Source organism: Diplotaxodon limnothrissa, linkage group LG8, assembly GCF_057381915.1.
Source record: "Diplotaxodon limnothrissa isolate DT_005_m linkage group LG8, D_limnothrissa_male_GT1.1, whole genome shotgun sequence".
Taxonomy (NCBI): Eukaryota; Metazoa; Chordata; class Actinopteri; order Cichliformes; family Cichlidae; genus Diplotaxodon; species Diplotaxodon limnothrissa.
Genome location: NC_140603.1, coordinates 29,656,076 through 29,669,098, shown reverse-complemented (window position 1 = coordinate 29,669,098; position 13,023 = coordinate 29,656,076). Strand labels below are relative to the sequence as shown.

Below are 13,023 nucleotides of genomic sequence, written 5' to 3'. Positions count from 1 at the left end.
TAAAATGAAAATTGCCATAAAACTTTTGCATGGAACAATCAGTGAGCTCATTACTGCTTCTGATGTTTGTTCTGATGTAGAGCAGTGGTCCAACTATGAATAATTATAGAAGGTGTAGTTTGGAAAATGTATTTGGAGTACAAATTTTATGATTGCAACATTACAACTGCATGTATGAACCTAAAGCTGGGGTCACTTTCTTCAATTGTATATAAATAAAAAAATAACATTTTATTTATAAAGCACCTTTCTAGACAGAGTCACAAAGTACTGCACATAAGATATCAGATAATAAATGGTAAAACAGACAATATAAAACAGGCAAAAATTAATCAAAAGCAGTTTTAAAAAGGTGAGTTTTGAGTTGTTTTTTAAAACAACTACTGAGTCCACAGTTCTTAAGGTTTGGGAGAGAGAGTTCCACAACCTAGGGGCCACAGTGGCAAAATCTTTATCACCCTTAGTTCTCATCTTAGTCTTTTTTTATAGCAAGTAAGCCCTGATCGGATGACCTCTGGGACCTGCCAGGGACATAGGGCTGTAGCAGATCAGAGATGTAGACTGGTGCCAGTCCATGCAAGGCTCTAAATGACCAGGATCTTAAAATGGGAAGGAAACCAGCGTACCCGAGGTAGCAATGGTGTCACATGTGAATAGCTGCAGCGTTTTGCACAGCCTGCAGACAATCCATATATAAATAAAATGAAGCCATCCCGGCAAGAAAAGATTCATTTTCTGTGGTGTGAAGATCATGCACTGCATGTTTTTCCTTTTCATATTTTTGTTACTTTATTATTATTATTTTTTTATGTATTCAGTGGTTTAAAGCGGAGTTAAAAAATGTCACTAATAACAGCGACATCTGGTGGATAATTGAAGGCAATACAACTTAAACATTGACGCGGCTTACTGTTTCAATCTCAGGTCATCAATAAAAGTTCTGAAAAGACTGCGTGTCCGTTTTTAATTTCTAATTAATAAATACATCATTGTCATACACTGAAATTAATTTTTTGTTGTTAACTTCAGTTAACAAGTTGTTGAGTCTTCAGTGTCGTCTCTGAATTAAATAGCTGGTAATAAAATGGTAAATTGGCTTTCAAGCAACTACCTTGTTCTAAATACTAACAAGACCGAGACCATGATCATAGCTCCTCCTGAGCTACATTCTAAAATCAGTCAGGTTCTTGCCTCTTTCTGTCCATCTGTCAAGTCAAATATTCGAAATCTTGGAGTAATATTTGACTCTTCTCTGGGCCTTGACTCTCATGTAAAATCTTTGTCTCGTTCCTGTTTCTATCATTTAAGAAACATGTCTAAACTGCGACATATGGTTTCCTCAGCTGAACTGGAAAAACTCATTCATGCATTTGTGTCATCACGCTTAGATTACTGTAATTCCCTGTTTACTAGCTTGGATAAATCATCTCTCTGTCGCCTCCAGGCAATACAAAACGCAGCAGCCAGACTACTAACTCGCTCTACCAAGCGTGTTCACATCACTCCCATCTTATATTCTTTACATTGGCTCCCAATAGAGTTTAGAATTCGCTTTAAAATTCTTGTTTTAACATACAGAGCACTAAATGGCCAGGCTTCAGATTACTTATCCAAGCTTCTTTTAAAATACACTGCTGCTCATCATCTCCACTCACAGACTCAGAGTCTCTTAGTTGTTACCCGTACACGATTGAAGACAAAAGGGGACAGAGCCTTTCAGTCTGTTGCACCAAGGCTGTGGAACAGTTTACCACTACAATTACGTTTGCTTGACTCTGTGGATTCTTTTAAAAAACAGTTAAAAACTCTTCTGTTCAAACAAGCCTTTTGTTGATCTACATATTTTATATATTTTTTTACATTATTTACATTTGATCTTTTACATTGTATATAATGTCTATTGATTTTATTGTTTATTTTAATATTTTAATATTTGTGTACAGCGCTTTGTGATTGCCTGTCTGTGAAAAGCACTTAATAAATAAAGTTTACTTACTTACTTACTTACTAAAAAGACACGACATATGCAGACCCACACACCAACAATACTCCGCAAACACTTTCCAGTTTAAACGTATTTAACAGATTTAGACAAGTTTCACTTAAAAACACACCTGCTGCAGCTTCGCAGCTGATGATGGGGTCCCAAACGTCTTATTTTATTCTTTTCTTAGTCTTGTCTAGTCTTATAACAGTGTTTAAAAAAGATTACGTTTGATTTATCAGCTATTTCTGGGACTGTTTAATAAACAGTGTTTATTAACAGAAGCTTCAAACCGAAGAAAGTTTTTTTTTTTTTTCAAAATATTAAACTTTATTAAGAAACAGTATACAGAACATGTATACAATCAGAACAAAATTAACATATGCCAGGGGGTGTAATACAAAGAATTACAAACATTCAAAAAATTTGTAATTACTACAAATAGTAATAGTTTTCATAGCCTTTTTGTTAAGTGATCCACTAATCAATTTTATGTAACATAAAACATCATTATAGTAATGTTTAAAATTAGGTTTTTTGTTACTGTATTTGCATTTGTGAAAATAAAATTTAGCTAAGATAACTAATAAGTTTATTATAAAGTAAACATCTTCTTTTTTTTGCCTTCGAAAGAAACAAAATACAACATTTTCCCATTTCACAGTAAAGTCATTATAGAGATGTCCAGCAATGAATCTACTGAAGTCTTTCCAAAATGTTCTAGCGTATGAACAGATCCAGAAGAGGTGTTGCACAGTCTCAGGATGGCTTCCACAAAATCCACAGCTCACATTTATGTCCCTTTTGAACTTCGTCATGTAATGATTAGCAGGATAAAATTTATGCAGTATTTTAAATGAGACTTCCTTCACTTTATTCGTTACCAGATACTTGTTAGGAATTGTCCATACTCTTTTCCAGTTAATGTCACTGACGAAGAAATTCCAATAAGAGATCACATGTGGAATAGTTAGAGATTCTGTCTGGAACAAAGCACGGATATTCTTATTACTTTTGCTGTGGTTTGTTAGACAAATTCTTCCTATGTGTGAATCTAAAGGGTTGGGGAGAGAAACAGATGATATGCAAGGTTGAATACCTTTAAAAAGCATTATAATACCCGTAGGTATTGCATCAAATAATATGGCATATTCTTTGGGTGTGGCTGGAAATTTATAGGTGTTTAAGAATTCTGAATAGGACATAAGCTGCCCATTAGGATTAAACAGCTGATTCACTAAAACGATCCGTTTCTCAACCCACCTAGAAAAAAATAATGATTTATTTTTATACACTATGTTCCTATTATTCCAAATTGAATACGTATGGGGTGTAAAGTTGTGTTTATATATAAGGGACCAAGCTAATAGAACTTGTTTGTGAAACATCGAGAGCTTTTCTGGAAGCTTATCTATATTATAATCACAACCTAAGATAAAACTTAGACCACCAAAACCGAAGAAAGTTGCAGTGAAGGGCTGATGACGTGAAACGTCACTGGTCACGTGACAGTGGTTTTTAAAGAACCTCGCTTCAGGACAAGTTTCGGTATCAAAGGTGTCCGTGCGGATGCCTGTGCTAATTTATGAGAACGTGCGCTCTGTTTGTGTCCGGCTCTGATAATACAGTCACGTGGAGAAGAATGTAATCGGCATGTGTTTGTGCGGTGTTCGGTTCTGCCGAGGCCCAGCTTCTCTCAGACGAACCTGCAGTTTATTCTGGAGACGAGACAAATGAAGACAGCATGAAGGAGGTAGATTATTATCGGGAGCAGGGCGGAGAAAGTCTGGATTTAGAAGAAAAACCTGATATTAAAACCCTCGGAGTCCAGCCGGAGCAGGACGAGAATGTAAACCAAACCTCTGGTAAGAATAATCAGATTTCATTGCTGTTAATCGCTGCATCGCGTTATGGCAAACGATTACCCTCATCGGCGAAGTCAAATTTTCTTGCTCCTCTATTGTCGACATTACGGTGCTGCTGATGCAGAAACACAATGAAAGCAGTCATTTTTTTTTATATTATTTACAAAAATAACTTTACTTTAGACCAGTACAGGTTTGGACACATATAATACATTATAATTAATAATTTGACACATCATAATAAAATATCAAACATTTTAATGCTGTCTGAAGAAAAGGTCACACAAAATTAAGATAAGATAAGATAAGATAAGATGAGATAAGACTTTATTGATCCCACGGCGGGGAAATCTTTGTGTTACCTCATCTCAGGTACAGATAGCAGAAGGAAAATACCAAAAATACAAATAAAATATGAACAAATATAAAATAAGTAAGATAATACACTATATACAACGATAGCATACACAGTATGTGATTATGGATATGGTTGTGGAAATATGCAAGAGAAGTGGATTTGAAGTTGTCCACACATTTATCCACAGTTACTGCCATATAATACTGCTATATATTAAAAACAAAATTATTTTGTAAAAACAAAATAAAGGCACAGCCAGCAAATAATCAGTCTATTGTGTTTAAATTACCACATTGTTATATTATTTTTGAACTGTAATTTCAGAAAATCCTTAATATGTTTCTGTAATTTTTAATTTAATTTAATTTTTAAAAATTGATTAATGTTCAAGTTTAGCACGTGTCAGTCCATGGTAACTGTAAAATGTGATATTTCATGATATAATTTTCCACAATCATTACTTCAGTTCTTTGAGAGGTGACACAAAGATTCTACTGGATTCCTTCTCAGGTACACCCCAGTCTACATATGGTAAATGGCGTCTCTGCAAACTGTACAGTGTTAGAAAACAAAATAAAATGCACTCAAATTACATTGTCATAGTGTATGCTATGGAAAAAGCATTTGCCCCTTATTTTATTTTATTTTTTTGTATATTTGTCACATTTACACGTACAAAAACAAGGGAAAAAATATCCAAACCTACCTGGCCCTGTGTGAAAAGTGTAAAAAATCATGAATTAACTGATTAATCACATTTTTTTGAAAGCTGAGTTCAATTTCAGTGGCCACACTGAGGCCTGATTATTGCCTGTTAAATCAAGTTCCCTTACATCTAGCATAAAACTCAAGCTCAAGAGCACTTGAGCAGTGATCCAAAACACATCAGTATTGTACGTCCATCTCCGAATGGCTCAAAGAAGCAAAACAAAACGGAGCCTCTGCAGTGGTCTGGTCAAAGTCCAGGCTCAAATCTGACTAAGATGCTTTTGCCAAAGGTTGCACAATAAGGTTAGGGGACAATTGTTTTTTCATATATAACAAATCAGGAATTCACACACTTGGTATAGAAAGTACAACAACGATATCGCTCTTTGATAGCCTAGCTTGAATTTCTATCATAGCGAGAAGCTCACTAACCCATTTACATGAAACATAACAGGAAGAACTACACAATCACAATAAGTTAGGGCTGCAAGAATCCAGCCTTTCCGAGACCACACAAACACCTTTTCTTTGGAAATTTGGTGATATTGAGTGCCAGTCTGATACCTATCCATGCATCTACTGTATTCTTGGGAACGTCAAGACATTCCAAAGCGAGCCGAGAGATGTAATCTCTCCAGCGTGTCCTGGGCCTACTCCAGCGTCTCCACCTGAGAGAACATGTCGGGCACGCCTCACCTGACTTTGATGAATCATATTTAATGTTTTTCATTCTGAGCATTCTGGACTGATCATTAAAGAGATGCTGTGCTACTTCTGTATTTCCTTCAACAACTGTGACATCAGGCCTATAAACACGTTTTTCTGTAGGACCACCGTAAATGCATTACAAGGCTCTTTTCTCCATATTTTAAAATATGTTAATATTTCTTATTTTGTCTTTTTTCTTTTTAGATAATGGGACAGCTCTGTGCTGATGTAGAATTCATATAAACATCACACAATTTACCTACATGTTTCATTGTTTCCTGCAGATATCCCACAGCTGTTGGTTATTAAAAAAGAAGAAGTTTCACCTGAATGGATCCAAACTCTGGAGCAGCAATACCCAAACCTCCACATAAAAGAAGAGCAGGAGGAAACCTGGAGCACTCAGGAGGAAAAGCCACCTAATGGGCTCCTCATCACTGGCGTTCCTGTGAAGAGTGAAGATGGTGATGATGATGATTTGAAACCTCAGTTGTCAGAGCTGCATCAAAGGCAAAGTTTTAAAAAAGAGGTTAAAGTTGAAGTTAAAAAAGAGGAAGAGGATGAGCCTCCAATCAGCAGCTCAGCTAATCACATAAAAACAGAAACAGGTGGAGCACCAGTAACGACCACAAACTCAGATCCACGCAGAGATTCAGAGCCTAATACTGATAAACAAGCTTCAGCTGCTTTTGAGGCAGAAGTCAGTGTTGATGGTAACAACAGTGATGATGATGCTACTGATGATGATGATGAATGGCAGGAACCTTTGTCCAATTGTCGACCTAAAACTAAAGACAGAGACAGTAATCAGAAGGAGTCGGATTCAAATCCTGCTAAAACATCCTTCAGCTGCTCCGAGTGCGGTAAAGACTTTCTCTCCAAGCAGTCTCTTCAGAGTCACGTGACAAGTCATTCAGGAAGAACACCTTCCAGCCATCTGCTTAATAAGAAATGCTCCAGGGTGAAGCAGAAAGCAGATTCAAAGATGAGCGTAGGCAAAGCAGAGAAACGATACGTCTGCAATGACTGTGGACACAGATTCAGACATCGCTTTAATCTTAAAAGACACATGAGAGTTCACACAGGAGAGAAGCCTTTTAGTTGTGACATTTGTGGTAGAAGATTTAAACAACAGTGCAGTCTCAAAAGACACACCAGACGCCACAAAGGGGAGAAATCATTTAATTGCAATGTTTGTGATAAAAGATTTAATGTAAAGGATGATCTTAGGCAGCACATGAAATGCCACACAGGAGAGAAACCGTTTGGCTGTCAGCTTTGTGGAAAAACCTACAGAGCTCAATGTGGGCTTAAGAGGCATATGATAGTCCACTCAGGAGAGAGACCGTTCCACTGTGATATTTGTGGTAAAACATTTAATGAAAAGAAGTCGCTTAGTAAACATGGAATAATTCACACAGGAGAGAAACCATTCGGTTGTGATGTTTGTGGTAAAAAATTTAGACATCAGTGTAACGTCAAAACACATATGAGAATCCACACTGGAGAGAAACCATTTGGTTGCAATAAGTGTGAACGGAAATTTAACCAAAGCGTACTTCTTAAGAAACACATGAAAGTTCACACCGAGGAGAGTTCTTTATGAGGGGCTGGTTAGCTGGCTCGAGAAAACCAAAACTCCTGTTTGGAGGTGGCGGGGTGTAGATATGTAAAAGTAACTGATATCATAACATTGAGCTTCTTCGTTAGCCCAGGCTTAGGTGAAAAGGTGGTGTTTGACATGTTATCTCATCCTTCTTTCATATAAAATCAACCAATTGAGCACTACCTGCCTGCTTAAATCAGAGACTTCAGGTATAAAATCAATATTCTTGTGAACAGTTAAGTTAATACACTGCTTAAGTCTTAAGTCACATATATACAATTGGAGCTGGGTATCGATGATTTCTACAATCCTCGATTCGATTCACTTCAATTTTGAGTCAGAGTGTCAGAAATATTATAATTCTGATCATTTATCAGTACTGACGCTTGTGAGACTTCATCAGAGGTGTAAGCCTCAGAGCAGATGCCTTTGTGTCAAAGTAACTGACAATGAAACACAGAAAAACACAAAGGAGATTTTCCTGGCCTAGCTTTTTATAGCAGATAACCTTAAAAATATTCTGCAGTGGATCAAAAACTGAAGAAAACCATGAATCAACAACTACTACATTACCTGATGCTGCTGAACTGAAGCAGAGCAAAGTTACAGAGGTTTAATTAGAGACACAGCGTTTTGCAATTTAGCAAAAGTTTAAATGTCTTCAGTACTGAACAGCAGAAATTAGACTGTCATGTCGGAGGTCCTTAAAAAAAAACCCTTACCGCCTGGCAGCATTGTACACAACAGTAGACTGGTGCTTAATAAGCAAGCAAATAATGCAGAAAACAAAGATTTTAGATGGGAAGCTGTTCTTGAAGTACACTGAGAGAGAAAGAGCTGTGCAGGAAGTGTGATTTGTATCATGGTAGAAGCAAAACAGCAAAAGTAAGAGGGAATTCATGACTATGTTTATCAAACGTGAAGCGTAGTTTTGATCTTCTTTTGCTTTTGAATTTTGGTTGGCGAGTGACACTTGAATTTCAGCCTCGATGGTGTGTCTGTGTACATGCCATCGAGTGAACGATGCATCTTTGTGCAGAATCCGTTTACCTGCTCACATTTACTTTTTTAGCTGTTTGGCGGTTGTTGAAATAGTTTTGTGAGCGTTAACCTGAGATTCTGGCTAAAATTGATTTGAATCGGAAAATTGACTCCTCCTCCTAGCCCCCCTGCTCCAACAGGCTGCAGAGAACGGGGGTGTGAGAAGACTCCAAACCTTCCTCCGCCTACTCATATGTAGTGTTGATGCATGTGTGTTCTAAGGTGCATTTAAAACCCAGGAGGGCATGGAGCTACCTGCCAGAGAGCAGCAGGTAAGCGCACAGCCCCTCCTGATAGCCCTCAATGTCTACGTGTATTTAACCTTGAGAGGTGGGCAACGACGCCAGGGGTGGGGTGTACACCCTGATGGTCTTTTGGATTCCGTGTAGCGGCACACTCCCAAGATCCTATATGTATGTGTTATGAGAGTGTGAGTAATGTGAATGTCTAAGTTGTGGGATAAAATTGAGGCACAGGCAGCCAGAAGGGGACAGAGGGGGGGGGGGGGGGATGCCTCCCCTGCACCCTGGTGACATACCCCTACTCCAAGGCCCTGCATGTGTGGGTGGTTGTGGTGGAGCGGGAAGAGGGAGGCAGCTGGAGATGGGGAGAGAAGGAAGGGAGGGGCAAGTGACCCCAATAGACGCCCAGGCTGAAATCTTCCTCCACCTCTCCTGTATCTCCCCCTCCTGCAGAGTGAGTTCCTGAAGAGAGGAGAGCTCCTGCAAGATGTAACAGCCTACATATCTTGATATCAAGACTAATGTAATCTAATAGATAATTTCTATATTGGTTAGAATTAAGATTATTTTTATTTTTCCAGTTCATGAGGACTGTTTTCTTGGCTATGCATAGGGCAATGAAAACCATATGGGCGATATTCTTTTCTGAAGTGACATTATCTAAGCGGCCCAACAAACACACTAAGGGGGAAGTTGGAATGTTACATTTCAGACACTTCGATAAGTCTTCACATATCTCGCGCCAAAACTTCTGAACTGGTGGACAGAACCAAAGAGCGTGGATGTAATTGTCCGGTGAATTGGTTTGGCAGTGTGAGCAGTTGTTGGTAGACGTAAAGCCCATCTTGAACATCCGATGACCTGTATAGTGCACTCTATGTAGTATTTTGTATTGAATTAATTGAAGACTGGGATTTCTAATTAGATGAAAGGTTTTTAAGCAAATCTGAGACCAGAAGTTTAGGTCTAAGTTAACTGATAAATCCGCTTCCCATTTTGCAATAGGAAGGGATATTGATTCATCTGTTTTAGAAAGCATTCTGTATATTTTGGATAGTAATTTGGGGGTTTAAGAGTAAGAAATTGAACCACACTTGGTGGTGTTTGTAGTTCAACTTGACCCGGTTTAAATTTCTTTTTTACTATGAATTTAATTTGTTGATATTCTAAAAATCTTTTCTTGTTGATCCCATATTGTGTAACTAGTCCGTCAAATGGAATAAATTCTGTTCCTTCTAATATATGTTCTAAATATTTGATTCCTTTACCACTCCAATCTGGAAAGTTTATCATATTATTGTTTTGTAATATGTCAGGGTTGTTCCAGATAGGTGTACGTTTGCATGGGATTAATGAAGACTCCGTCAACTTCAGAAACTCCCACCATGCTGTCAGAGAAGAGCTGATGTTGATGCTTTTGAAGCATTCATGTCGTTGGATGTTTGAGCTGATAAATGGTAGATCTGAAATCTCTAGATTATTGCAAAGTGCTTGTTCTACATCTAGCCAAGGTTCATCTAAGAGGGTTTTTTAGAGGGTGTTTTAGCCATCCTGAGATAAACTGAAGCCTGTTGGCTAAGAAGTAGTGCTGAAAGTTAGGCAGTTCTAGTCCTCCTTTATCCTTGGTCTTTTGTAGTGTTTTTAAGCTTATACGTGGGGGTTTATTTTTCCAAAGGAATTTGGACATACATGAATCTAGAGATCTGAACCAATCTTGTGGCGGTTTAGTTGGGATCATTGAGAATAAATAATTTATTTTTGGTAAGACCATCATTTTTATAGCGGCAACCCTTCCCATGGGTAAACATTTCCATCTAGTCAGATCACCTTCTACCTTCTTTAAAAGTGGGATATGGTTTAATTTAGTTAGATCTGCAAGCTTGGGAGAAACATTAATACCTAAATATTTTATATTTAGAGCAATTAATCGGGAGGACTGTAGATTTTGACCAGTTAATTGAGTAATCTGATATTCTTAAAAAAAGAGTTTATCAATTCAATCACCCCAGAGATATTGGTTTGTGAATTTTGGAGAAAGAGTAACACATCATCCGCATAAAGGCTGATTTTATGTTCCGCGTTCTTGCATTTTATGCCCTTAATTACTGAATTCTGTCTAATTGCTGCTGCTAGTGGTTCAATAAAAATTGCAAACAGTGAAGGGGAGAGTGGGCATCCCTGCCTGGTGCCCCTCAGGAGAGAGAAGCTGGAGGATGTCTGGTCATTTGTTCTGACACAAGCTGTTGGGGAGTTATAAAATATTTTTAACCAGTTAATGAAAGAGGATCCAAAACCAAATTTGTGTAAAGTTGTTAACAGAAATTTCCAGTTAACTCTGTCAAATGCTTTTTCTGCGTCTAAAGAAAATATTGTAGTTTCAAGGTTTTTACTGTATGAGTAGTCTATCAAATTAAGTAATCTACGTGTATTTGTTGATGAGTGCCTACCTTTTATGAAACCAGTTTGGTCAGGATGAATTAAGAGGGGGGTTATTTTCTCCAGTCTCTTTGAGAGAGCTTTGCAGATTATTTTAAGGTCTACATTTATAAGGGATATTGGACGATAGCTTGAGGGATATACAGGGTCTTTGCCTGGTTTTAGCAGGAGATTAATATTTGCAGAAATAAATAATAAAAAAATAATCCAGACGACAGTAGGAGTGATGAACATGTGAGAAAAAACTATATTCCTTACTGGTGGGGTGAAGGGAGCGCCATGCATCGCAAAGACCAAAGTCGCTCATATACTGTTTGATTATATTTGTGGACTGCCAATTACGCTGAGTTCCTGCTGTGTTGAGCCTATCCATGTCTTCATTTAGTCCCAGGTTGAGGTCGCCTCCAAGAACAAGTGTGCCATCTAAGTGTTCAGAGAGTGCACTGAAAAAACCGTGAAAGAATGAGGGATCATCAACATTTGGACCATATACACTTGCAATACATAGCGTTTTATCAAGTATAGATAGTTTAATGATTAAGAATCTGCCCTCTGGAAATATAACTGTATCGAGTACTGTGAAATTAATATTTTTATGTTTTAAAATTGCTACTCCCCTTTGTCTAGAATTATAACAAGCTGAGAACACATTACGAAACTCAGATGTTTTAAGTTCATTCGAACCTCGACTTCAGGCGTGATGCCAGAAAACCGAGGAAAAGTAATAAATGGTGTAGATTACTTAAAGGCTTTGCTTGCTTTGAACAGTAGATGTTAATTGTCTCGGTTTTTATAATCGTCTTTGGCTGTTGTTAGTTTTTCTGCTCATTTGTGTTTTTGTAGTTTTTCCTCTGTTCTCATGTGTTTGTGTTTATTTGTATTTATGTGAGATTATTCCGGGGCCCTATTTCAGGAAGCCGGTTTAGTGGAAAAACTGAGTAAGTATACCCTGAGTTAACGAAAACTCTGGGTTTTCGGTTTCACAAAGCGAGTTCAGCTGCAGCCTGAGTGAGTCACTATGACGACACACGCCGTGAAGCTAACCTGCCCCCTAGCAGGTTTACTACAACTAACCCTGACTGTCTCCGCCCCTTTGTCGGAAACCTGACAGTAGGAAGTGTCAGACATGGCGTGTCCCTTCCTTGAAGAGCCAGTAGATCGTGAAGCCCAAATTCTCCGCAGAGCTCTCCGCCGGGAGAGAGTGATCAGAGCGCGTTTGGACATTTTATCATTTCCTGATGATTGTCTGTGTGAACGTTACCGTTTCTCAGCACAATCTATAAGTTATTTGGATAACATCCTCAGGCCATATATTACGCATGTGACACATCGCGGACATGCTCTCAGTTCATTACATATTATTTGTATCGCACTTCAGTTTTTTGCAAACGGGAGCTTTCTGTATAATATTGGTGACGCTGAGCACGTTTCCAAGGCTACCGTCTGTCGGGCAGTCAGGAATGTTACAGTTGCACTGAAACGTCTCCTGTACACGTTTGTGGTGTTCCCCGGTCATAGACCCACAAGATTTATCAAAGAGGGATGCCACAAAATTGCAGGTATCAGGATGACCAAAACTTAATTTATGATGTGGTGATACTTGGACTACTACTTACATTTTACATTTATTTCCAGGGTTCCCAGGCGTGATTGGCTGTATAGATGGTACTCACATTCCAATCATTGCTCCTTCAGTAAATGAAGGAGACTATGTGAACAGGAAGTCTTTCCACAGCATTAATGTACAGGTACATAGTTCCCTGTAGCATTTCAAACTAACAAATTATTTCATCATAGTAATGGATGCTAATTTGTGTTCTCTGCACTGTGAAGATCATATGTGATGCTGCCAACATTATCACAAATGTGGAAGCCAAGTGGCCAGGCTCTGTCCATGACTCACAAATATTCCGTGAATGTACACTGAGCACAAAATTTGGACATGGTGAGTTGAAAATACTTTAAAATATATAAAGACCAATTGCTTCAGGGACATTTGAACTGAAGTGTATCCTTCTGTCTTAGGAGAGTTCACTGGCTACTTGCTTGGTGATAGGGGGTATCCATGTTTACCC

The 13,023-nt window shown here is 38.2% G+C and overlaps 1 protein-coding gene across 3 annotated transcripts in view; it reads left to right on the top strand.

Annotated features, from left to right (window-relative positions):
- LOC146627163 (uncharacterized) overlaps positions 1 to 13,023 on the top strand; it is a 152,490-nt gene that overhangs the window by 116,906 nt on the left and 22,561 nt on the right. Inside the window, exons 1-2 of one of the 3 annotated variants that reach the window (XM_085361660.1) lie at positions 3,719 to 3,849; positions 5,908 to 7,229. In XM_085361660.1, coding sequence (XP_085217786.1) covers positions 3,729 to 3,849; positions 5,908 to 7,229 — 1,443 coding nt within the window. In that variant the 5' untranslated portion in view covers positions 3,719 to 3,728. Of the gene's footprint in view, positions 3,850 to 5,907; positions 7,230 to 7,632; positions 7,635 to 13,023 lie in introns of those variants that run through there. The other 2 variants (XM_085361657.1, XM_085361659.1) reach the window with 2 other exon arrangements.